At 39.4% G+C, this 24,544-nt stretch overlaps 1 protein-coding gene across 3 annotated transcripts in view; it reads left to right on the top strand.

Moving 5' to 3' along the window:
• Positions 1–24,544, top strand: part of cfap70 (cilia and flagella associated protein 70) — an 86,881-nt gene that overhangs the window by 38,629 nt on the left and 23,708 nt on the right. For 2 of the 3 annotated variants that reach the window (XM_063057471.1, XM_063057469.1), the window contains 7 exons: positions 966–1,160; positions 6,296–6,427; positions 15,044–15,169; positions 15,901–16,034; positions 17,104–17,219; positions 19,875–20,045; positions 21,192–21,341. In XM_063057471.1, coding sequence (XP_062913541.1) covers positions 966–1,160; positions 6,296–6,427; positions 15,044–15,169; positions 15,901–16,034; positions 17,104–17,219; positions 19,875–20,045; positions 21,192–21,341 — 1,024 coding nt within the window. The remainder of the gene's footprint in view (positions 1–965; positions 1,161–6,295; positions 6,428–15,043; positions 15,170–15,900; positions 16,035–17,103; positions 17,220–19,874; positions 20,046–21,191; positions 21,342–24,544) is intronic. The other variant, XM_063057470.1, reaches the window with a different exon arrangement.

Below are 24,544 nucleotides of genomic sequence, written 5' to 3'. Positions count from 1 at the left end.
ATGGTGAAGAAGAGGTGTACAGGAGCGAGGTAGATCCGTTGGTTGAGTGGTGCTGCAGCAATAGCCTTGCACTCAATGTCAGTGAGATCAAGGAATTGCTTGTGGACTTCAGGAAGGGTAAGTCGAGGGAACACACGCCTGTTCTCATCGAGGGATCACCCGTGGAAAGGATCAGCAGTTTCAGGTTCCTGGGTGACAAAGTCTCTGAGGACCTTTTTTGTGCCCAATGTATTGATACAACTACAAAGAAGGCACAACAGCGACTATATTTCATTAAAAGTTTGAGGAGAATTGGTATATCACCAAAGATACTCACAAATTTCTACAGATATACCATGGAGAGCATTCTAACTGGTCGCACCACCGGCTGGTATGGAGGGGCTGGCCACTGCAAAGGATCGGAAAAAGTTGCAGAAAATTGTAAACTCAGCTAGCTTCTTCATGGGCACTAGCCTCCCCAGGATCCCAGACACCTTCAATAGGCAATGCCTCATAAAGGTGACATCTATCATTAAGTACCCCCATCATCCAGGAAATGCCCTCTTCTCACTGCTACCATCGAGGAGACCAAAGACATATATTCAATTGTTTCAGGAATAGCTTCTTCCCCTCTACCAACAGATTTCTGAAGGGATAATGAACCCATGAACACTTCCTCAGTATCTTTTTCCCTCTATTTTTGCGCTACTTATTTAATTTATTTTTAAATATATACTCCTTATTGTCATTTGTAGTTTTTATTACTGTGAATTGCAATGTACTGCTGCTGCAAAGTATCAAATTCCACAACATATGTTGGTGATATTAAACCTGATTCTGATTCTGAAATGGTTTGAGAGGTTGCATAACAGAAAAATCAATTTACTTTTCCAGTGACACTGGGTATTATTAAGATTGGATTCTGTTAAGAATTTCAGATTTTGGAATATACATATTTCTTATATGATAATTTATATATGTCACAGGCTGTCACAGACTACCATAATCAGATAATCAGTGTAGCTAGGATCATTATGGATGAATACCAGGAAATGTTTGGGCGGAAGCTACTTGAAGGCAAACTCTCAAATGAATTCCAGGATCAAGAGGAGCGTAAACAAAAGCTTATGTTTGAGCTGAACACCTCAGGAAAATATTTTGCTTTCAAGGAACAGCTAAAGGTAAAATCTGAGTGAGTTTCTCGGTTTTACTGGTAGAATGTTTAAACTGAGTTAGGATATACTGTACTTGTCTGTTATCTGGATAGAGGTAGAAATACATTATTCTATTAGATTTTTCCAGTTATGCTTTAAAATGCTAAAAATTCTTATGCTTCTGGACTTGAACATTGCATTGCTATGATGAAAAGTGAAGAGTAAAACACAGAAGGGCATCTATGACCAGTTGCAATTAACAAGGAATGAATACTATACCATGCCCAAACACTTCCATTGAAGTACAGGTCGACTTTCACTAATCTGACTACCTGTAATCTGGTTCCTTCGATGATCCAGCACTGATTATGTTTAATATGACCCTTCTGTAATTCGGCATTTTCACTAATCCAGCACTCCTTAGGTCCCAATGGTGAATGCCTCTGTGTCTGAAATCTGTGAGTCAAGACTTTCAGGTAAATGAGGTTACCGTCTTATAACACAATATTTTTGTACACAAAATATGTTTGTTTTTAAGTAAAATCCTCCAGCCATGTTTTGAGAATATGAGAAATATAAATAGTGCTCTTGAGTTTGTCTCATCTGTCAAAAAGGACTTGGCTAACCATCTTTCTCCCAGGTAACCCCCAGAAAAGTATCTCAGCCTCAGAACTGAATATATATGCATACCCCTTGGGTAAAAACTTCTAAAGATTTTCAGCCTTCAGGGCTGATGGATTTCTCTTTCTCGCTGTTCGAAATTGTTAAACCTTTGAACTGAGACTTTCTCCTTAATTCTAAATTTTGACCCAGAGCAATAAGCCTCACCTTCTTCCTGAAATTTTTCTGAGAATCTTCTAAGTTTCATCATATCATAAGGTTTGGAATAATTTGGAAAATGAGATTCACTAAACAAAAATAGTCATTTGGAGAAGGTGCATTTTTAGGGAGATAACAATAGATTTGGCCCAGGTAAATCAAAGATTGGCAGGCAAAATCTAATTGAACATTTAAGGCAGAGATGACTTGGGTACAAATCAATGTACATTCCTCTGCGTGAGAAGTGTAGTGAAATCAAAACCTTTTTGAATATCTTAAAAGGTTTAAAAATAAAAGTAGGGTGACACACATAAAATGTTGGAGGAGGAACTCAACAGATCAGCAGCATCTAAAAAAATGAATAAATAGTCGATGTTTTAGTTTGAGACCCTTCGTCAGGACTGGAAAGAAAGGGGGAAGACGCCAGAATAAAAAGCTGGGTGGAGGGGAAGGAGCTCAAACTAGAAGATGATAGGTGAAGCCAGGTGAGTGGGAAAGGTAAAGGGCTGGAGTAGAAGGAGTCAGATAGGAGAGGAGAGTGGATCATGGGAAAAAGGGAAGAAGGAGGGGCACCAGGGGAAGGTGATAAGCAGGTGAGGAGAAGAGGTAAGATTCCAAAGTGGGAAATGGAAGAAGAAGGGAAGGGAGGGGAAAAATAGAGAAAAAATAACATAAGGAGGAATTGATGTTCATTAACTAGACGGAATATGAGGTATTACACCTCTACCCTGAGGGTGGCCTCATCATGACAAAAAAGGGGCAAGATGGGGATAGGAATGAAAATGTTTGACCACTGGGAAATTCCACTTTCGGTGGGAGAATCTGATGTCCTCAACAAAGTGGTCCTCCAATTTAGGTCAGATGTCACCAGCATAGAGGAGGTCACACCGGGAGCACTGGATACAATAGATGACCCCAACAGACTGGCAGATAAAGAGTTGCATCATCTGGAAGAACTGTTTGGGATCTTGAATAGAGGTGAGGAAGCAGGTGAATGGACAGGTGTAGCATTCTGTTGCTTGCAGGGATATGTCCCAGGACGGACAAATGGACAAGCGAGTCTCAGAAAGCAGAATCTGTGGGGTGGGGAGGGGGGAGTAAAGATGTGTTTAATGGTAGGATCCAACTGAGGATGGTGAAAGTTGTGGAGAATGATGCATTAGATGCGGTGGCTCATGGGGTGGTAGGTGAAAACAAGAAGATTTCTATCCCCATTAAGGCAGTGGGAAAATGGGGCAAATGTAGAGCACAAAAAAAAGTAGAGTCTCAAAGGGGCATTTGACAGATCATAAGGTGGTTCTATTGGTAGTGAAACACGCCAATTATAGAAAGATCAGTGAGAATAAAAAAGTTAGAGAGGAAAGGTAATTATGACAACAATGGCAGTGAAGGGAATTCAAAAATATTCCATAAATAGGCAAACAGCAAAAAGATTATAAGAGGTGAGTTGGGGTTGATCATAAACCAAAAAGACAATGTATTTTGAAGGGGGGACATGAACAAGGTATTGAATAAGTACCTTGCATCAGTGTACCAGTGAAGATATTGGATTCACAGTAAACAAAGATGTTGTTGAGATACTGTGTGGGCTAAAAATGGAAAGAATTCAGCTGGTTGCATGACATTTTTCCATGCTGTAACTTTTCTGGTAAAATAAGGTCATAATTCATTCCTTTAATCAGAACTATACATTTCTTGATCCAATGTATGTAAGGCACTTACTTCCTCAACATGAAGAAGGAAAAAAGTGACATTGGGCAGCAAGGCTGGAGAAGCATTGGACAGAAATGAATGATAATCTGTATGACATTTTGAACTCATCCATTGCTGCTCAAGCACACAAAGTATGCTGTAAGATGGTGGCCTCATTTACCCGAAGATCTTGGCTCACAAATTTCAGGCATAAAGGCATTCATCGACCAAGTTGGTGTAGTTTGGCATGGTTATAGTGCTTAGCCCTTTACAGCTAGTTTTAACAATAACATTTGGGTGTTATGTGCATAAACTTAACCACTCCAGAACTTTACATGAGTGTGAATATGACACAACTCTTCTAAAGAATCTCTGGGATATTCATACATTTAACAATATTGATGTGCTGATGTGCTACACATACATGATTCAATCACTATTCAATCTTCCAGAAAATAATACATATAGGCAATAATAAAACAGTACCTGGACTAGATCTAGGGCAGGCATTTTGTTAGGATCTCCTTCTTTCTTTCTTTTTCAACCTTTTTATTAGTTTCATAAAATATAAACATAACATAGCAATAATACAAAATTGTTGGAAATACATTGTTATACTTAAGATGAGTAATTATGAAACCAAATAGTATAAATTGACAAAACTCCCAATCATGTAGGATAACAATGAATAATACAGGACAAAAAAAAAGAACTGGAGAAAAATCAGGAAAAAGAAAAAAAATGAAATTAAAAAAAACAAACCTCACCCCAAAAAAAAACTAATCTAAACAGAATTAGTCAACTAAACTAAAAAGACTTGGACAATTTTAACAACGTAAAAATGGAAGAGAAGAAAACCTTAGTGTTGACGACTCCATTCCTCTCAACCAACAGTACAGAGAAGTAAAATAAGTTTGGAAATGGTCAAATTACATCATATGAAAATGCTAAATAAATGGCCTCCAAGTTTTTCAAATTTAATGGAAGGATCATAAACCACACTTCTAATTTTTTCCAAATTCAAACACAACATAGTTTGTGAAAACCAGTGAAATACAGTAGGAGGGTTAATCTCTTTCCAATTCAGCAAAATGGATCTTCTAGCCATTAAACTAAGAAATGCAATCATCCGACGAGCTGAAGAGGTTAAATGATTTGAGTCTATCATTGGTAATCCAAAAATAGCAGTAATTGGGTGAGGTTGTAAGTCTGTATTCAAAACCATTGAAATAATATCAGAAGTATCTTTCCAATATTTTTCCAACAAAGGACATGACCAAAACATGTGAGTTAAAGAAGCTATCTCGGAATGACATCTATCACATACAGGATTATTATAAGAATAATAACAAGATAGTTTATCTTTGGACATATAAGCCCTGTGCACTACTTTGAACTGTATCAACCTATGCTTAGCACATACAGAGGATGAATTAACCAATTGAAGAATTTTTTCCCATTTTTCGATCGGTATAATAATCTTAAGTTCTCTTTCCCAATCAGTTTTAATTTTATTGGAAACATCGGGACATAAATTCATAATTATATTATAAATAATTGTTTCAACACTTTCTGAGAAAGATTTAGATCTAAAATTTTTTCCAAAGTATCCATTGGATATGAGTGTGGAAAATTAGGAGAAGCAGTAACTAAAAAGTTTCTAATCTGTAGGTATCTAAAAAGGTGAGATCTGTGTAAATTATATTTATTAGAAAGTTGATCAAAAGACATGAAACAATTATCCAAAAATAAATCACGAAAACGTACTATACCTTTGGTTTTCCAATCAAAGTAAGCTTGATCCATAGTGGAAGGTTGAAAAAGGAAATTAGATATAATAGGACTTGCTAAAATAAATTGATTGAACCCAAAAAATCTTCGGAATTGAAACCATATATGTAAAGTATGCTTAACTATTGGATTATTCATTTGTTTATACAATTTAGAAGAAATAAAAGGAAGCAAAGTTCCTAAAACCGAACCCAAAGAAGACCCTTGTAATGAATTACATTCAAGATTTAAGGATCTCTATTATTTAAATCCCAAGCTTGTCTGTACATGGGATTTGGGCTACGAATGTTGGTAGTTTTTTTGAGTCTCATATGATGTGAAAACCTCTTGGTAAATAGACTCAGGTTTTGTTGGTGCCTCTTGAATATACATCAAAGAATAACACAGATATTGATGATGAAAATGGAGTATGCTATCTTCCTGCAAATAAGAATGTTTACAAAAATTAAAATGAATGAGGCCATTTCCCAGTCAAAACGTTAGTATTATTTTATTAATAGAAATATTTCAGACATTATTTTATTTTATTTTAGTTAGGGATACAGAGTAGAGCAGGCCATTCTGGCCCAACGAGCCATAATGCTTAGCAACCCATCCGTTTAACCCTAGCTTAATCACAGGACAATTTCCAATGACCAATTAACTTATTAACGGGTACATCTTTGGACTGGGAGATGAAACTGGAGCACCCGGAGGAAACCCACATGGTCACATGGAGAACGTACAAACTCCTTATATACAGTGCTGGAATTGAACTCCAAACTCTCATGGCCCAAGCTATAAAAGCATTGTGCTATAGGCTGAGCTACCATGGCAAATGGTGTTATTTTAAATTGCTAACTTGTAGTTTTCCACTCTAGCATGCAGTTGTGAAAATTGTGCGAGAAAAATACTTACGGACAGTGGCCTTTGAGGATAGAGAACAGCTTCAGACATTCCTTAATGAGTTGTATATTTACTTGGTTGATCAGATGCACTGTTGTCTGCACAAGGTAAGGATTAGCTGGAGTTATGAAAAGCTCTGTTGTTTCATTGTTGACGAAATATGTTGTTTCACTGGCCTAACTTTCACTGCTAAAATCAGGAGGAATACAAATGTGCTGCAATCCCCCTGTATATAACTTGGTTTTGAATTTAAAGTTATATGTGTTCTGTTTCTTTATGACTCTAAGAAATTTAAGTTTTTGATGCACCTTCTCTGACTAAAGTGTATCGTGACCCACCTCAACCAGTCCATCCTCCTCATGTCTGTTCCTTTGAGATCTTTCTAATGCACGTCCCCAGCCAATTCCAGAAACTTTCAAATTCTTCCATTACAGACTTAAAAAAACAAAATCTCCAGTATTTCCTCATACTTTACAATCCCATAGATCATCTGTTTCTTATATTTAGTGCTCTACTGCTTTTAGATCAGTAACTAGAAATGGATGCAATGTTTTTATGGGATTTGTGCAGACCATCCTATAGCTTGATTAGAAATTTACCTTTTTTGTCGCAATGGACTTGAGCCATTGAGATCATGTCTGTTGTAGACCTATTGTGGCAATCGGCAAATTGCGAAGCGTCCAGGTCCTTCCTGAGACAGGTGTTGATTCTAGCCATGACCAACCTCTCAAAGCATTTCATTACCATAGATGTGAGCACTACTGGACAGTAGTTGTTGAGGCAGCTCATACTCCTTTTCTTGAGCACTGGTATAATTGTTGCCCTTTTGAAGTAAGTGGGAATTTACGACTGTCGCAGTGAGAGATTGAAAATGTCTTAGAATACTCCTGCAAGTTAGTTGGCACAGGTTGTCAGAGACTTGCGAGGTACTCCATCAGGCCCCGCTTCCTTGCAAGGGTTCACCCTCTTCAATGACAGCCTGACGTCGGCTCTGAGACCGAGATCACAGGGTCATCGGATGCTGCAGGGATCCTCATAGCTGTGGTTTTATTCTCCCTTTCAAAGCAGATTGCTGAATATAAACAACTATGAAGGCTTCATCCATTTCAGAAGCCATTCTGTTTTCTAAAATAAGAACATAGACCATAAGACATAGGAGCAGAATTAGGCCATTTGGCCATCAGGTTTGCTCTGCCATTCAATCATGGCTGATCCTTTTTTCCCCTCCTCAACCCCATTCCTCAGCCTTCTCCCTGTAACCTTTGATGCTGTGTCCAATCAAGAACCTATCAATCTCTGCCTTAAATACACCCAACTACCTGTATTCTACAGCTGCCTGTGGTAACAAATTCCACAAATTCACCATCCTCTGGCTAAAGAAATTTCTCCACATCCCTGTTTTAAATGGACGCCCCTCTATCCTGGGGCTGTGCCCTCTTGTCCTAGACTTTCCCACCATGGGAAATATCCTTTCCACATCTACTCTGTCTAGGCCTTTCAATATTCAAAAGGTTTCAATGAGATTCCCCCCCATCCTTCTAAATTCCAGTGAGTACAGACCCAGAGCTATCAAATAATCCTCTTATGATAACCCTTTCATTCCCAGAATCATCCTTGAGAACTACCTCTGGACCCTCTCCAGTGCCAGCACATCTTTTCTCAGATGAGGAGCTCAAAACATTTCACAATACTCAAGGTGAGGCCTCACCAGTGCCCTATAAAGGCTTAGCATCACATCCCTGCTCTTGTATTCTAAACCTCTTGAAATGAATGCTAACATTGCATTTTCCTTCCTCATCACTGATTCAACCTGCAAATTAACCTTTAGGGTGTCCTGCACGAGGACTCCCAAGTCCCTTTGCATCTCAGATTTTTGGATTTTCTCCCCATTTAGAAAATACTCTGTACATTTATTTATACTAGCAAAGTGCATGACCTCGCATTTTCCAACATTCTCCTAATCTGTCTACTTCCTTCTGCAGCCTACCTGTTTCCCCAACACTATCTGCCCCTCCACCAATCTTTGTGTCATCTGCAAACTTGGCAACAAAACCATCTATTTCATCATCTAAATCATTGATATAAAGCATAAAAACAAGTGGTTCAAACACCGACCCCTGCAAAACACCACTAGTCACTGGCAGCCAAACAGACAAGGATCCTTTTATTCCCACTCACTGCTTCCAACCAATCAACCAATGCTCTAATCATGTTAGTAACTTTCCTGTAATACCATAGGCTCCGAACTTGGTAAGAAGCCTCATGTGTGGCACCTTATCAAAGGTCTTCTGAAAGTCCAAATCTACAATATCCGCTGCATCCCTTTAATGTATCCTACGTGTAATCTCCTCAAAGAATTCCAACTGGTTCATCAGGCAAGATTTTCCCTTAAGGAACCATGCTGACTTTGTCCTATCTTGTCCTGGGTCACCAAGTACTCCATAACCTCATCCATAACAATTGACTCCAACCTCTTTCCAACCACTGAAGTCCGGTCAACCAGTGGCGGCGCCAGAGATTTTTTCTTACGGGTGCTACAGTGGGGCTGAATTATTCAGTGATGGTGCTGAGGGATGTGCTGTATGGTAATATGTATTCACAAGGCCAGACGAGTGGCATTCAAAAGTCAGTTTCAAGCATTATGTGCCTACTATAAATGCCTCTGTTGATTCACAAGCGACAGCAATTGGTAAATATAATATAGAAGTGAACTGTGACAGCGTCAACAGCATCAGAGACCACCCGGGCTACACAGAGCATAAACAAACAAACCAACAGAGCATCCGACCCATAGCGCACAACGTGAATCACGCACCAATCCCGCAATCAGCGTCAAATGTGTGCTTTTCAACTGAAAAACACAACACTAACCCACAATGTCCACTGCTATTCGTATTACATAGACAGAAAATGTCAAAAGATACACCGTTATTAAAGTCAAATAAGGCAAACAACAGATGCAAGGCTTTACCAGGAGATGGACAAATCATACTCTGACCATGCAATACCTCAACTAATTTGGCTACTGAATTGAAAGCAAAAATTAACAGAATCACCGCTTGGAAGTCTAAGCAAAACCAGTAGGCTTAATAGCAGTAAATGTAATAGTTTAGGAATTTCAGGAAACATAAGGACTATGCGGTATCCACCACAAAATAATAATAATAATCAGCATTAGTCTTGGCCAAATTTTTTAAAAATCAGCTGCACTCACCATTGATGTTTTCAGAGAAGCACAGTCCGTCTGTTGTTGTGATTGGTGGCGAAAACATCAATGATTTTCTGGATGTCAAGTGCTTTGGTCCTCCGGCTGTTTATGACCAACAGGGCCAAATTGCTGTTCTGAGCATTGCTGCTGCTATTCCTTAGGTAGTTTTTGAGGTGTCTGAGGCAAGAGAAACTCCGTTTGCATGAGGCAAATGTCACAGGTAGAGTCACTGATATGCAGATTAGTTTGTATAAATCTATAATTGCGTTGCGGTAGGGTCTCATTGGAGCTAGAAATTCCACTGCGTCATTCACTGTCTGTCCTTGCTAGAGACTCAACCACTGCTCTCATATACTCATGATTTTCTTGGACAATCTTTGCATGTCCTTTGTCAAGCATATTTCCCAATCTTGAACCATCTTGTTTTCTCTATCTGAATTCGGCCCGTGCCTCCATAGCAAACTCATGAGCTGCACTTACATGGTGGGCTTTGAAAGCTGTTGTAGCTTTCCGCCAGCTGCGTAACTGGTGACAGTAAATGTAGACTCAGAATGGAACCCATGTCCTCCACACAGGAAATGCCTGCATGCGAAGCAGAACGTAGTATCTTTCGTGATTGAATATTCACAAGACAAGACAAGACAAAGGAGCAGAAGTAGGCCATTCGACCCATCGAGTCTGCTCCGCAGCTCCCCCATGAGCTAAACTATTCACCCATCTAGTTCCAATTTCCGGCTTTTTCCCCATATCCCTTGATACCCTGACTAATTAGATACCTGTCAATCTCCTCAAACACCCTCAATGATCGGGCCTCCACAGCCATATGTGGCAACGAATTCCACAAATCCGTGACCCTCTGGCTAAAAAAATTTCTCCTCATCTCTGTTTTAACTGGGTACCCTCTAATTCTAAGACTATGGCCTCTTGTTCTGGACTCACCCACCAAGGGAAACAACCTTTCCACATCTACTCTGTCCAACCCTTTCAACATTCGAAATGTTTCTATGAGATCCCCTCTCATTCTTCTATACCCTAATGAATACAGTCCAAGAGCCAACAAACGCTCCTCATATGTTAGCCCCTGCATTCCAGGAATCATCTTCGTAAATCTTCTCTGAACTCTCTCCAACATCAGTACATCCTTTCTAAGATAGGGGGCCCAGAACTGCACACAGTATTCTAAATGAGGTCTCACTAAAGCCCCATGGAGCCTCATCAACACCTCCTTACTCTTATGCACTATTCCTCTTGAAATGAATGCCAACATAGCATTCGCTTTCCTTACTGCTGATCCAACCTGGTGGTTAACCTTTACGGTATCCTGCACGAGGACCCCCAAGTCCCTTTGCACTTCCGATTTTTGAATTTTCTCTCCATCTAAATAATAATCTGCCCGATTATTTCTTCTTCTAAAATGTACAACCGTACATTTGTCAACATTGTATCTCATCTGCCATTTCTTTGCCCACTCTCCTAAACTGACTAAGTCTCTCTGCAACCTTTCCGTTTCTTCAACATTTCCTGCTCCTCCACCTATCTTGGTGTCATCCGCAAACTTAGCCACAAAACCATTGAATCAATAATCCAAATCATCGATATACATTGTACAAAGAAGCGGCCCCAACACCAACCCCTGCGGAAAACCACAAGTAACCGGCAACCAATCAGAATAGGATCCCTTTATTCTCACCCTTTGCTTTCTGCCTATCAGTCAATGCTCCATCCATTTCAATATCTTTCCTATAATTCCATGGGCTCTCATCTTATTAAGCAGCCTCATATGCGACACCTTATCGAAGGCCTTTTGAAAATCCAAATACACAACATCCACAGCCTCTCTCTTGTCAATCTTATTTGAGATTACCTCAAAAAATTCCAATAGGTTGGTGAGTCAGGATCTTCCCTTCATGAAACCATGCTGGCTTCGGCCTATCTTGTCATGCACCTTGAGGTATTTCATAACCTCGTCCTTGAGGATTGACTCCAATATCTTTCCAACTACCAATGTCAGACTAATAGGTCTTTTGCTGCCTTCTTCCTTTCTTAAATAGCGGAACTACATTTGCGACCTTCCAGTCCTCCTGAACCATGCCAGAGTCTATTGATTCCTGGAAGATCATTTCCAATGCTTCCACAATCTCCAAAGCCACCTCCTTCAGAACCCTTGGGTGCACCTCATCCGGACCGGGAGACTTATCTATTCCTAGTCCACTTAGCTTCCCAAGCACCTTCTCTCTAGTAATCTTGACTGTACCTAATTCTATTCCCTGATACCTCTGTCTATCAGGTATATTGCTCATGTCTTCCACTGTGAAGACTGATGCAAAATACTCATTCAGTTTCTCCGCCATGTCTTTGTTATCCATTATAATTTCTCCAGCATCATTTTCAATCGGTCCCGTAGCTACCCTTGTCACTCTTTTACTCTTCATATATTTAAAAAAACTCTTAGTATCCTTTTTTATGTTAATCACCAACTTCCTTTCATAATCCATCTTTTCTTTCCTAATGACTTCCTTAGTTTCCTTCTGTAAGTTTTTAAAAGTCTTCCAGTCCTCATTTCTCCCACTAATTTTTGCTTCCTTGTACGCCGTTTCTTTTGCTTTTATTTTTGCCTTAACCTCTCTCGTTAGCCACATCTGTGCCATTTTTCCATTCATGATTTTCTTTTTACTTGGAATGTATTTTTCCTGCATTTTCCTTATTTCTTGTAGGAATTTCATCCAATTCTGCTCTTCCCTCCCTCCATTTAGCTTACTTTTCCAATCGACTTGGGCCAGTTCCTCTCTCATACCACTGTAATTTTCCCTGTTCCACTGAAATATCGATACACCTGATACCAGCTTCTCCTCTTCAAATTTGAAACTGAACTCAATCATATTATGATCACTACTTCCAAGGGGTTCCTTTACCTCCAGCTCCCTAATCGCCTCAGTTACCTGAATATTCCAGTTAGTCAAGCCAGCCACGAATAAAACTCCTTTGCTGATTGCCAAACTGTTGCAAGCAGCGAAGGGTACTTTTTCAATGCTGGCCGACGGGGTCCTTCCTCGGGCTGCTGGCTAACATCCACTAGCGCTAAGAGCAGCTTCATCCACGTTCTCTTCTGAATCCCGCTCCATTTCTTATTACTCTACTTTGCCCTCACACTCCTTCGATGAACTGCGGTCGACCTCATCCCCACTTACTTCTTTCTGCATGTCACTTTCAATTAAGACAGGCTCAGGTTGAGACACCACTGATCCCTCTGGATGAGGTCGTTTTCTCACTAAAAATTGATCCATTTTTCACGCTGCCAAAATAATGCACGTGCCAGGCCCACGCTCGCTTGTAAAAGCACAATGTGTGTGCGTGGCATCCATTAGTCTCACGAGACCACGGATCTGCACCTGGATGTATACTATCAATCTCTCGCGTGAGTGAGAGTGAGTGACATCACCACCTTAAGAGATCTTAGATCAGCTTAACAGATCTGAGGACAGCAATGGCAAGACATTGATAACGAATGAATAAGCAGAAGTGTAGAGTGGATCTGACAGAGTTTATAACTTTATTGCTCCGTCGTTGCTATGGTAATTGGGGGCGCTGTTTCACTAGATCAACTGGAGAAACATGCTGTATTCAAAACTATACAGAGAAAGCAAAGCAGCTGCAATTTGTATGTGAAATTTCAGTTAATTTCTTGGTGGTGCTACACTGGTGCTATTGCAATTTCCGCTGGGGCTATAGCACCAGCTAGTAGTGCCGCCCCTGCGGCCAACTGGTCAAAATTTCTTTTCTGCTGCCTTTCTTAAAGAATGGAGTGATATTTGCAATTTTCCAGTCCTCTGGCACCATGCTAGAGTCCAATGAATTTTGAAAGATCATTGCTAATGCTTCCACAATCTCTAACGCTGCCTCTTTCTGAATCCTGGGGTACAGTTCACCTGGTTTAGGTGACTTATGTACCCTGAGGTCTTTCAGCTTTTTGAGCATCATCTCCCTTGTAATAGAAACTGCACTCATTTCTCTTCCTTCACAACATCTGGTACACTGCTAGTGTCTTCTACAGTGAAGACTGATGCCAAATACTTACTTAGATCATCTGCCATCTCCTTGTCCCCGTTATTATTTCTCCATACTCATTTTCTAGTGGTCCTATATCCACACTCATCTCTTTTATTTTTACATACTTGAAAAAGCTTTTACTATCCACTTCAATATTGTTTGCTAGCTTGCTTACATATTTCATCTTTTCTCTCCTAATGATTATTTTAGTTGTTCTCTGTATGTGTTTAAAAGTTTCCTAATCCTCTATCTTCCTACTAATTTTTGCTTTGTTGTATGCCTTGTGTTTTGTTTTTACATTAGCTTTTGACTTTCCTTGTCAGTCACGGTTGTACTATTTTGCCATTGGAGTATCTCTTCATTTTTGGAATATGTCTGTCCCACACCTTCCCCATTTTTCCCAGAAATTCACACCATTAATGCTCTGCTGTCATCCCTATGAGCAGCTCCTTCCAGTTTACTCCTCTCCAATACCACTGTAATTCCCTTTACTCCACTGAAATACTGCTACTTCCGACTTTACTTTCTCCCTATCAAATTTCAAGTTGAGCTCAATTATATTGTGATCACTGGCTCCTAAGGGCTCTTTTACCTTAAGCTCCCTAATAGCCTCTGGTTCATTCCATAACACCCAATCCAGTATAGCTGATCCTGTGGTAGGCTCAATGACAAACTGCTCTAAAAAGTCATCTTGTAGGCATTCAACAAACTCTCTCTCCTGAGATCCATTACCAACCTGATTTTCCCAATCAACCTGCATGTTAAAATCTCCCATGAGGATCATAACGTTGCCCTTTTGACACCCCTTTTCTATTTCCTATTGTAATCTGTGATCCACATCCCAGCTACTGTTGGGAGACCTGTATGTAACTGCTATCAGGGTCCTTTTGCCCTCGCAGTTTCTTAATTCAACATCTCCTGATCCTATGTCACATCCTTCCACTGATTTGATGCCATTCTTTACCAGCAGAGCCATGCCACCCCCTCTGCCTTCCTTCCTATCCTTCCGATACAACATGTAACCTTGGACATTTAGCTCCCAACTACAACCATCCTTCAGCCATGATTCAGTGATGTCCCCCGTTATTATAGAGGAAAGCTTTTCTAATGTGGTTATTTCTACAGAAATACTTCTCCTGTTCTCCTGATTGCTTTACATACTTCATCGCAAGGTTGAGGACCTTGAAAGTGAACGTGACAGAAGGTTGTATATCTTCATGAATTTTCTGCACTTTCTCCTCCCCATTATTTTTGCATTGGTCATCCTACTTGGGCTTCAGCTGTAATACTAAATATATTTTCTCCTCTAGAATGCAAACAATTCAGAAAACAAGTTATTTAATTTTTAGTTCTTGCTGGACTATTGGAAGTTGTGATTTTTTTGAATTCTTCATTTAACTTATAATGTCAACAGAGCTTTGAATATTTACTAATTCAGGCCTAAATCATTATCTTTCTCTATGCCTAGATGTTGCATGTGGATCCTCCGGATCCTATTCCAGAATCATTTCTTAGTTCTGCTCAATTAAAACACTTCGCTAAAGAAGCTGAAGCGGGCAAAAACTTTGAACTTGCAAATAAATACCATTTAGAGGTGAGAGTTTGCATGTATAATATATTCGCTAGATAAGCTAATAAGCTAGTCTTTATTTCTCTGCTTTTGTTGTTTTGAAACAATTTGCCAGCACCATATCCTCAGTGCCAGTTTTCGTCTTGAGCCTAATTTATATTTCTCAGGAAGACGTTAGATGGGACTATCAGAACCATAAAATCGGCAGCAGCTCTTAAGGGGCAGATGAAATTGGTTAAAATTTCATGAGTTACAATAAGTGTGCAAATCATCTGTTTTGTTTTAGGAATTTTATAAAAAGTGTATTAGGCTCAATATCGACTGGGGACCTAATATTTGTTATTAATTTGCATCAAGGATACCTCTTTGATCTACCTGAATCAAAATGGGTTTAGATATGTTGAATTTGGGTTTGAAGGTTTGGCCCCTGATTTGGTCTTCTGCCCAACTTTCTATCAGGAAAGAGGCATATGTTCCACATGCAAGTTTTGTCTTTGGGTATTGGATACAGAAGACATTCAACACATAGTTCAGAGATGAACTGGGTGTCACAGAGTCATAGAGTTATACAGCAAAGAAATAGACCCTTGGTTCCATGGTGAACAAGTTATCTATCTCAGTTCGTTACATTTCCCTGCATTTAACCTATATTCTGCTAATCCTTTACTATCCACGTAACCTGTTCAAATGTGTTTTAATTCATTTGACTATGACTTACAAACCTAAAAAGATAGTAATTCACCTTTTGTTTACAGCGATTAACACGTGACAAGTCAAGTCCTGACCACTGGTTTGACTATGGTACTTTCTACCTCTTGTTAAATGACTATGTCAAAGCAGAAGAATGCTTCCATAAGGCTATTGCAGTAGATCAAGAGCATGTAAATAGGTAAGAGTCCTACATTTCTATTGGGCTTTGAACAAAAAAAAGTGCAATTGAATAGGCAAGGGACTGCAGAAGCAGGAATCTGGAGCAAAAAGCACTCTGTTGGAGAAACGCAATATGTCAGGGAACAATTGTGAGGGTAGATTGGTAAATAGACAGTCAAACTTTCAAGTCAAAATGCTTCATTTAGACTAGAGTAGAGGGGAGATAGCCAGTGTAAAGAGACAGGGGAGAGCAAGAACTGGCAAACAATAGGTGAATGCAGGTGAGAACACGTGATAGGCTGATGGAGCACTAATAGCAAGAGAGGATGTGATGTGATAGCTGAAGATAACAAAGGGCTGTATATGAAGGATTCTGATAGGAATATTCATCTACTACTCGAATCTAAGGTTACATCCTCTGCTGTTTCTTTTCACTCTCCTTCTGAACTCTCTTACTACAACACCTAATTACCCACTCCCCTTTCATCCCGTGTCATTCCTCTCTCCACTTGCTCCATCTGCCCTTCACTTGCATTCCTCCCCCTTGGTTCCCTCTCCCATCATTTACTCACCTTGCCTCTATTATTTGGCTCTATGCTCCACCCTCCTTTACTATCTTGGGTTACACATCCTTTTCATTGTGGAAGCTGTGCACAACACTCATTCTTTACCTACAATCTACATCTCCAGATTCTGCTCTATATAGTCTTCTTTGCACTTGAGTTAGAATGGAGTGATCAATTCTTATATAGCAGGTACCTCCTAAATTTCTTAAGGATATATAACATTCACAGTTCTTAAAAAAGTGATTCTGCATTTAAACACTACAAAGGAACACAAGCAAGCTAATAAATAATTTCAGCAATTTAAATTATGTAGAGTAAGTCACAGATTGTGATTCAATGGTAAAGAATTGAAGGTAGAAAAAGTTTACTTATGATTTACATTAAGTAAAAGTGAGTGTACATCAGCATGTAGCTTTTCTGTAGACTTGGTTTGAAACATTTGCACACAAATTCTGCATCTGTATGACTTCACATTGTTCATTATGATTTCTGTGTTGATTCAGTCTGATCTTTTATGTCCAGCCTTATCCTGTGTGGTACTCTAGCATGCATGAATGAATACTATGAAGAAGCAGATAATTTCTTTGAGAGTGCCAGATGCTTTGAACCAAACAACATATTAGCTTGGACCATGCATGGTAAATCTTGATTCATCTTAAAATTCACTGTCGTATCTCTTTAAAGAGCTTATATACAAGTTTGACCATTAAAAATGATCATTAATAAAGTTTATTTGTACTATGATTGAATTCTGCATACTAAGATAAATCTTGGTGTTTATTTACACTATAGACACTAAGAAGTAAATTGCAAATAAAGATATCCAGTTCCATCACCCAAGCTTTCAAATTAAGATCAGAAATAATTTGTATTGAAAACTGACCTCCACTTTTTTTCTATAATTTCTTAGCCTACTTTAGATAGTGATTCAAAAGGTGCTGAGACCGGATAAAAAATGTGTAGCATTCTCTTTTTCGTCACATGATGTACAATCAGATATTATACATTAATTTGTGTGCATGTGAATTCTGATCTGTCATGCCTAGGCATTTGCTTTCAAAAAAGAAAGTCATAATTTTTTGATTTGAATTGTTTATTGCTGAAAAACTCCCAAAAGGAATAAGAAAATGATAATTATAGACAACATTAAATCAAATGTTTGGATCAGCTTTTAATTTTGGATTTAAGTTCCAACAATTTGATTATTTGCATTTACATTCTTACCTTCAAATATGCAAATTGAAATAACATCCAATTGTATATGATTATTCACCGACTTTGCCTTTTGGAAATGTCTGAACGTGCATTTTTGTGTGCCTACTACTTGTTTATTTATTTATTTTTCACAGAACAGTTTTGACTCTGATACAATATTTAACATGAAATCATTCCTCTACTGGATTTTGGAAATGGGAGGTGGAGGTGAAATGAGGGTAGAAGAAAGTATGACAGTCAATTGTTTTTTCCACTTTAGAATTTACTGTATTCAACAATATTAGTGGCTAAGCCAAGAGCTGCCAATATCTGAAAATATCTGTCTTTGAACTCAAAGCTCAGTTTATTCAGTGAACTGATAAAAAATCTCAAAGAGAACAGCTTTTGAGAATGCAGGCTGCATCTGCTAAGAATATGCAAATCAACCAATAAAAACAACTTTTTAAATTTTTAATTTGAGATATGGGCATCATGAGTAAGTCCAGGGTGTATGAGCTGTCCACAATTTCCGTTAAGAATCTTGTAGTGAATCACTACCTTGAATTTCTGCAGTCCTCATGGTGAATACACTTATCAGTCCTATGAGGTAAAGAGCACCAGGATTTAGACCCAGAGATGATGAAAGAGTGCATTTTCAAGTTAGAATAGTGTGTGACATGGAAGAAGATCTGCCCAAAGTTAATTGAAAGGGGACCCTCGCAGGGATGATGATAGAGTAGTAATGGCAAGAGTTTCTGGGAGTATTTCAAAAGATGCTGGATCTTTTTATCTCAAAAAAGAAGCTTTCTAAATGGAGGTGATAACTGGCTGACAAGGGAAGTCAAAGACAGGATAAATGAAAAAGAGAGGGCATGTGATATTCCAGAAATCAGAGGGAAGCTGGAGGACTTAGAAGCTTCCAAAGACCAACAGAAGGCAATTAAAAACAATAAGGAGAGAAAAGATGAAATATGTATGTACGCCAGCCAATAATATAAAACAACTAATATGTAAGGGTAAAAGAGAGATGAGTCGACAGTGGATGACATTGGAGTAGTAGTATTGGGAACAAAGAAACAATGGGTAAACTGATTAAGTATTTTGCATTAGTTTCCGATGTGGAAAACACCAGTAGCAGAAGTGAGTGTAGTTATATTAGTAAGGAGAAGGTGCTGAAAGGTTTGAAGGTGGACAAGACACCTAGACCAGTTAGACTACAGCCCATTTTTCTGAAAGACGTATTTGAAGAAATTGTGCAGGCATTAATAGTGATTTTTCAAGAATCACTGAAGTCAGGGATGGTTCCAAAGAAATGGAAAATAGTAAGTGTCACTACACTCTTTTGGAAGGGAGAGAGGAAAAAGACAGAAAATTATAGCCCAGTTAGCCTAACAAGTGGTTGGTAAGATTTTAGAGTCCATTATTAAGTTTCAGAGTGCTTGGAAGCACATCATAAAATAGGCTGAAATCAGCATGGTTTCCTTGAGAGGACATTTTGCCTAACAAAACTGTTGGAATTCTTTGAGAAAGTAACAGGCAATACAAACAAAGGAGAATCAGTGGATTTTGTTTACTTGGATTTTCAGAAGACTTTTGACAAGGTGCTGTACATGAGGCAGCTAAACAAGCTTAGAGCTTATAGTATTACTGGAAGGATACTGCCCAGCAACACAATACTTACATTACACATCAAAAACCAAGATAGTATGGTGACTGGAAATTTGAAATAAAAATAGATGTTGCAGATATTTAATAGATCTGGGTAGAATTGATGAAAGAACTTTAATTTTAAACTTTAATTCAGTTTTTCTTTCCACAGATGCTGCTGATCTGATTAATTCCCATATTTTCTGTTTTTACTTGCTTTGAATTTACCTTGCTGTTAGTTGTTAAAAATAAGTTGATGTGCACAAGTACATTCTTTTAACAAATATGATAAACAGATTCTATAACTTGCTAAATGGAGTAAGAAACATTGGAAAATAATTCTTATGGGTATTTAATCAGATCTAGATATGTCTTGCTATATTTTCATTGTTTGAAATATTAATAAAACATCAATCAGTTTATAGTTTTCAATTGAATTTTTGTGTATTCAGGATTGTTTTATGAAAGTCAGGATCAGACAATTCTAGCAGAAATGGCTTTTTCAGAGGCAAAAAAACTTCAAACGGTAACTGAAACACTGAAAAAGTCTCTGGATGAAGTGGTTGTTGATAAAGCAAAAATAACCAAGGTTCCAGAAACTGAACCTAAGGAAGATAAAAAAGGTAAAATAATTTGGATAGTTTGCCAGCTGAATGCAATTAGCACCCATACTTAACCAAATGATCTAGTCTATGAAACTGATGTTTAGGGTAATGAATGGGGATATGGAGAGTAATACCTTTTTAATATCAAAGATAGGTGGTTGGACTCTGTTTTGGATGAGATGCAATTTCTTGTTTTTAGCACTCTGTTACTTACAAGTTATCAGCCCCATCATCTTGGTCTTGGTGGTTTCTTTGCTGAAGGATTGTTAAATTTCTGAAATCATCATTGAATTTCTCTACTTCTGACCTAACGACGGAAGGAAGATCACTAATTAACATAGCTGAGCAAGACATTGTCCTGTGGATGTCATGAATATCCTCCAGGTTTTGCTGAGTAAATGCCATTTGATAGCACTGTCAATAATATCCCCTATTACTTTCATGGTTTGGAGTCAGGATATATTGGCAATAATGATTAAGATTGAATTGTTCTGCTTTTCTGTAATGAGGACATGTATGAACAATTTTCCACAATGTTAGTAGATCCCAAAATTGTAATTGTACTGGAAATAGAGAAGTGAAGGGCTGGAACTGAGATATTGTCTGGTTCCATAACTTTTGTTTATCATTATTCAACTGTGGATTGAATTGTTCGAGGATTACACTCTGTGATAGTAGGTATTTGTTCTGAACTTCTGGCTGAACGTAGTGGAGTAGAATTGGCATATATTCTATAGAGATAAGTACAATTAAGATGATATCAATGAAATGTGGAAAAAAATCTTTAGCAGACCTGACATTGTAGATAATGAATATCTATTTTCCCGGCTGGTAAGTCTTGGTGCTCAGATTTAGAGTCTCAGGCTGACTAATTGTCCCTTAAGATTGACATAAGGAGAAATGTCTCCTTTCAGAAGAATATGAGCTTTGGAATTTTGTACTAAGAAAGCTGTGGATGCTTAGTTAATGAATATATTTATGAATTAAGATCATTTGGAAATCAAGAAATATAGAGATATACTGGGAAACTGGAGTTGATTAAAACCGCAATAGTTTTTGTGAGTACTGAAGAGGATCAAATGATTATTTCACTTATTGCTACTATTTTTCATGTTATTTTTTAACCTACACTCATGAATATAATCTTGTTTGCTTTTTCCTTAGATCCACAAATTGCCTTAGTTCAAAGTGAACCTGTAATTTCTGACAGCATTAGTGCACGCTCCATTGCAACCCCTGAAGAGATGGCTACCAACGCAATTCCAAAATCTGATTCTTCAACTAGCCAAAAAAGAAAGAAGTCTATTGATGAAGGTCTAATGATATTTTACTGTATTTCTTTTTTTTTGGTTCCTTTCCATTTTCTTATTTTTTGCCTTTAATATCCTGCCTTTTGAGACATGAATTATGCCCTTTAATAGAATTATATTTTACATTCATCCTGAATTTAAGAATGAACAACCTGCTCATGTTTGAAATTTAAACAGAACCCAACCACAGGCAACTTGAATATGACCTGTATCAGAGGACTTAAATTCTCTTTTATGTATGACCTATAGTTGAATACCATCAACATGGCTGGAAGGCACCTTCAAGTAGCAGAATCAGCACCGTGTGGCAATTGGGATGTTTCTATGCAACTACACATTATTTTCCCTTTCTCCCTTTTGGCTTTAATCATCAGGTCCTTATTTTGTGTATTTTGTTCCACTTTTGTAAAAAAACCACTTTATTTACAGTATTAAATTAAAAAGATGATTATGCACTCTAGCTTACCATCAGTCCCATCAGTTCACCTCCACCTCCCTTTCTCAAGGTTCACCCTGGTAAGGTCTAACCCTGAAAGAAGGGCAGGAAATCGGTGCATCTGTGCTTCCTCTTTCCAGATACTATGCTCAGCACATCAGCAAGTGGATCTGAGAGTGAGTAGTGCACTGAACTTAGGAAGGCTGAGGCTATGTTCCTCAGACCAAGTTGGTACAAGGTTGATTCACGCAGGAGACTGCCCTGACTTGTCAGGAGCTGCTGGTCTATTGGCATTGTATTTAAACCTCACCTCCAAGCCAAATGCATAATTTTCTAGTTATCTCACTTGCAATGGACAGCCAGTGATTTCCATCACACACTGGATGATACTTTGGAGAGGGTCCTCATTTTCCAACCAGCTTTGGTTTAGTCCGAAAAAATTGCTCTTAGTTTTTTTTACCACTGATTTGGCCTCCTATTAGTTTGCTGTGGCATCAAGGTTGTGAGCACTTTGGTTTGGCTTCAGATTGAGTAAAGGCCCAGAAAACAAAGTCTGTGCCATAAAAATACAGTGGTTGCCTTGGGAATGCAACCTGGACTAGTGTTGTAAGTCTAAGAGATGTGCAAGATAGTTGACATTTCCAATGCTGAGGTTGCCTGGAAAATAAAACAATATCAGTAAAGTTCATGTGTTAAATCTGTGCTTTCATTGGATACAGGCACAGATTCAAACAAGACCCAATGAGTTTGGTTTCCTCACAAAAGCACACAACACTGTAGCAGAAATGTCGCATAATAAATATTTGCTCTTAATTCTTGTGCCAACATTCAGTGGCTAAGTATTCACATGTACCATTTATGAACACAAGTAAACATATGGAGGAGAGGAAGAGAAAAATTATACAATAAAGGAGCAAATGATATTAAAATCTATTCAACCAACACACACAAAAAAATGCTGGTGAACGAGCAGGCCAGGCAGCATCTCTAGGAAGAGGTACAGTCGATGTTTCGGGCTGAGACCCTTCGTCAGGACTAACTGAAAGAAGAGATAGTAAGAGATTTGGAAGTGGGAGGGGGAGGGGGAGATCTGAAATGATAGGAGAAGACAGGAGGGGGAGGGATGGAGCCAAGAGCTGGACAGTTGATTGGCAAAAGGGATATGAGAGGATCATGGGACGGGAGGCCTAGGGAGAAAGAAAGGGGGAGGGGGGAAAACCCTGAGGATGGGCAAGGAGTTATACTGAGAGGGACAGAGAGAGAGGGAAAAAAGGGAAAATAAATAAATAAATAAGGGATGGGGTACGAAGGCGAGGTGGGGCATTAATGGAAGTTAGAGAAGTCAGTGTTCATGCCATCAGGTTGGAGGCTACCCAGACGGAATATAAGGTGTTGTTCCTCCAACCTGAGTATGGCTTCATCTTGACAGTAGAGGAGACCATGGATAGACATAGCAGAATGGGAATGGGACAGGCAATTAAAATGTGTGGCCACTGGGATATCCTGCTTTCTCTGGCGGACAGACCGTAGATGTTCAGCAAAACGGTCTCCCAGCCTGCGTCAGGTCTCGCCAATATATAGAAGGCCACATTGGGAGCGCCGGACACAGTATATCACCCCAGCCGACTCACAGGTGAAGTTTTTCCTCACCTGGAAGGACTGTCTGGGGCCCTGAATGGTGGTGAGGGAAGAAGTGTAAGGGCATGTGTAGCACTTGTTCCGCTTACAAGGATAAGTGCTGGGAGGGAGATCGATGGGAAGCGATGGGGGGAACGAATGGACAAGGGAGCCGTGTAGGGAGCGATCCCTGTGGAAAGCGGGAGGAGGGAGGGAAAGATGTGCTTAGTGGTGGGATCCCGTTGGAGGTGGCGGAAGTTGCGGAGAATTATATGTTGGACCCGGAGGCTGGTGGGATGGTAGGTGAGGACAAGGGGAACCCTATTCCTAGTGGGATGGCGGGAGGATGGGGGTGACAGCAGATGTGCGTGAAATGGGAGAGGTGCGTTTGAGGGCAGAGTTGATGGTGGAGGAAGGGAAGCCCCTTTCTTTAAAAAAGGAGGACATCTCCTTCGTCCTGGAATGAAAAGCCTCATCCTGAGAGCAGATGCGGCGGAGACGGAGGAATTGCGAGAAGGGGATGGCATTTTTGCAAGAGACAGGGTGGGAAGGGGAATAATCCAGATAGTTGTGAGAGTCCGTAGGCTTATAGTACGCATCAGTAGATAAGCTGTCTCCAGAGACAGAAACAGAAAGATCTAGAAAGGAGAGGGAGGTGTTGGAAATGGACCAGGTAAACTTGAGGGCAGGGTGAAAGTTGGAGGCAAAGTTAGTGAAGTCAAGGAGCTCAGCATGCGTGCAGGAAACAGCGCCAATGCAGTTGTCGATGTAGCGAAGGAAAAGTGGGGGACAGATACCAGTATGGGCTTGGAACATAGATTGTTCCACAAAGCCAACAAAAAGGCAGGCATAGCCGGGACCCATACGGGTGCCCATGGCTACACCTCTAGTTTGGAGGAAATGGGAGGAGCCAAAGGAGAAATTATTAAGAGTAAGAACTAATTCTGCTAGATGGAGGAGAGTGGTGGCAGAGGGAAACTGGTTAGGTCTGGAATCCAAAAAGAAGTGGAGAGCTTTGAGACCTTCCTGGTGGGGGATGGAGGTATATAGGGACTGGACATCCATGGTGAAAATAAAGTGGTGGGGGCCTGGGGACTTAAAATCATTGAAAAAATTCAGAGCATGAGAAGCGTCATGAACATAGGTGGGAAGGG

The sequence above is a fragment of the Mobula hypostoma genome, chromosome 9 (assembly GCF_963921235.1).
Source record: "Mobula hypostoma chromosome 9, sMobHyp1.1, whole genome shotgun sequence".
Classification (NCBI taxonomy): Eukaryota; Metazoa; Chordata; class Chondrichthyes; order Myliobatiformes; family Myliobatidae; genus Mobula; species Mobula hypostoma.
The sequence above is the reverse complement of the archived record's forward strand: the minus strand, read 5'-3'. Positions and strand labels throughout refer to the sequence as shown.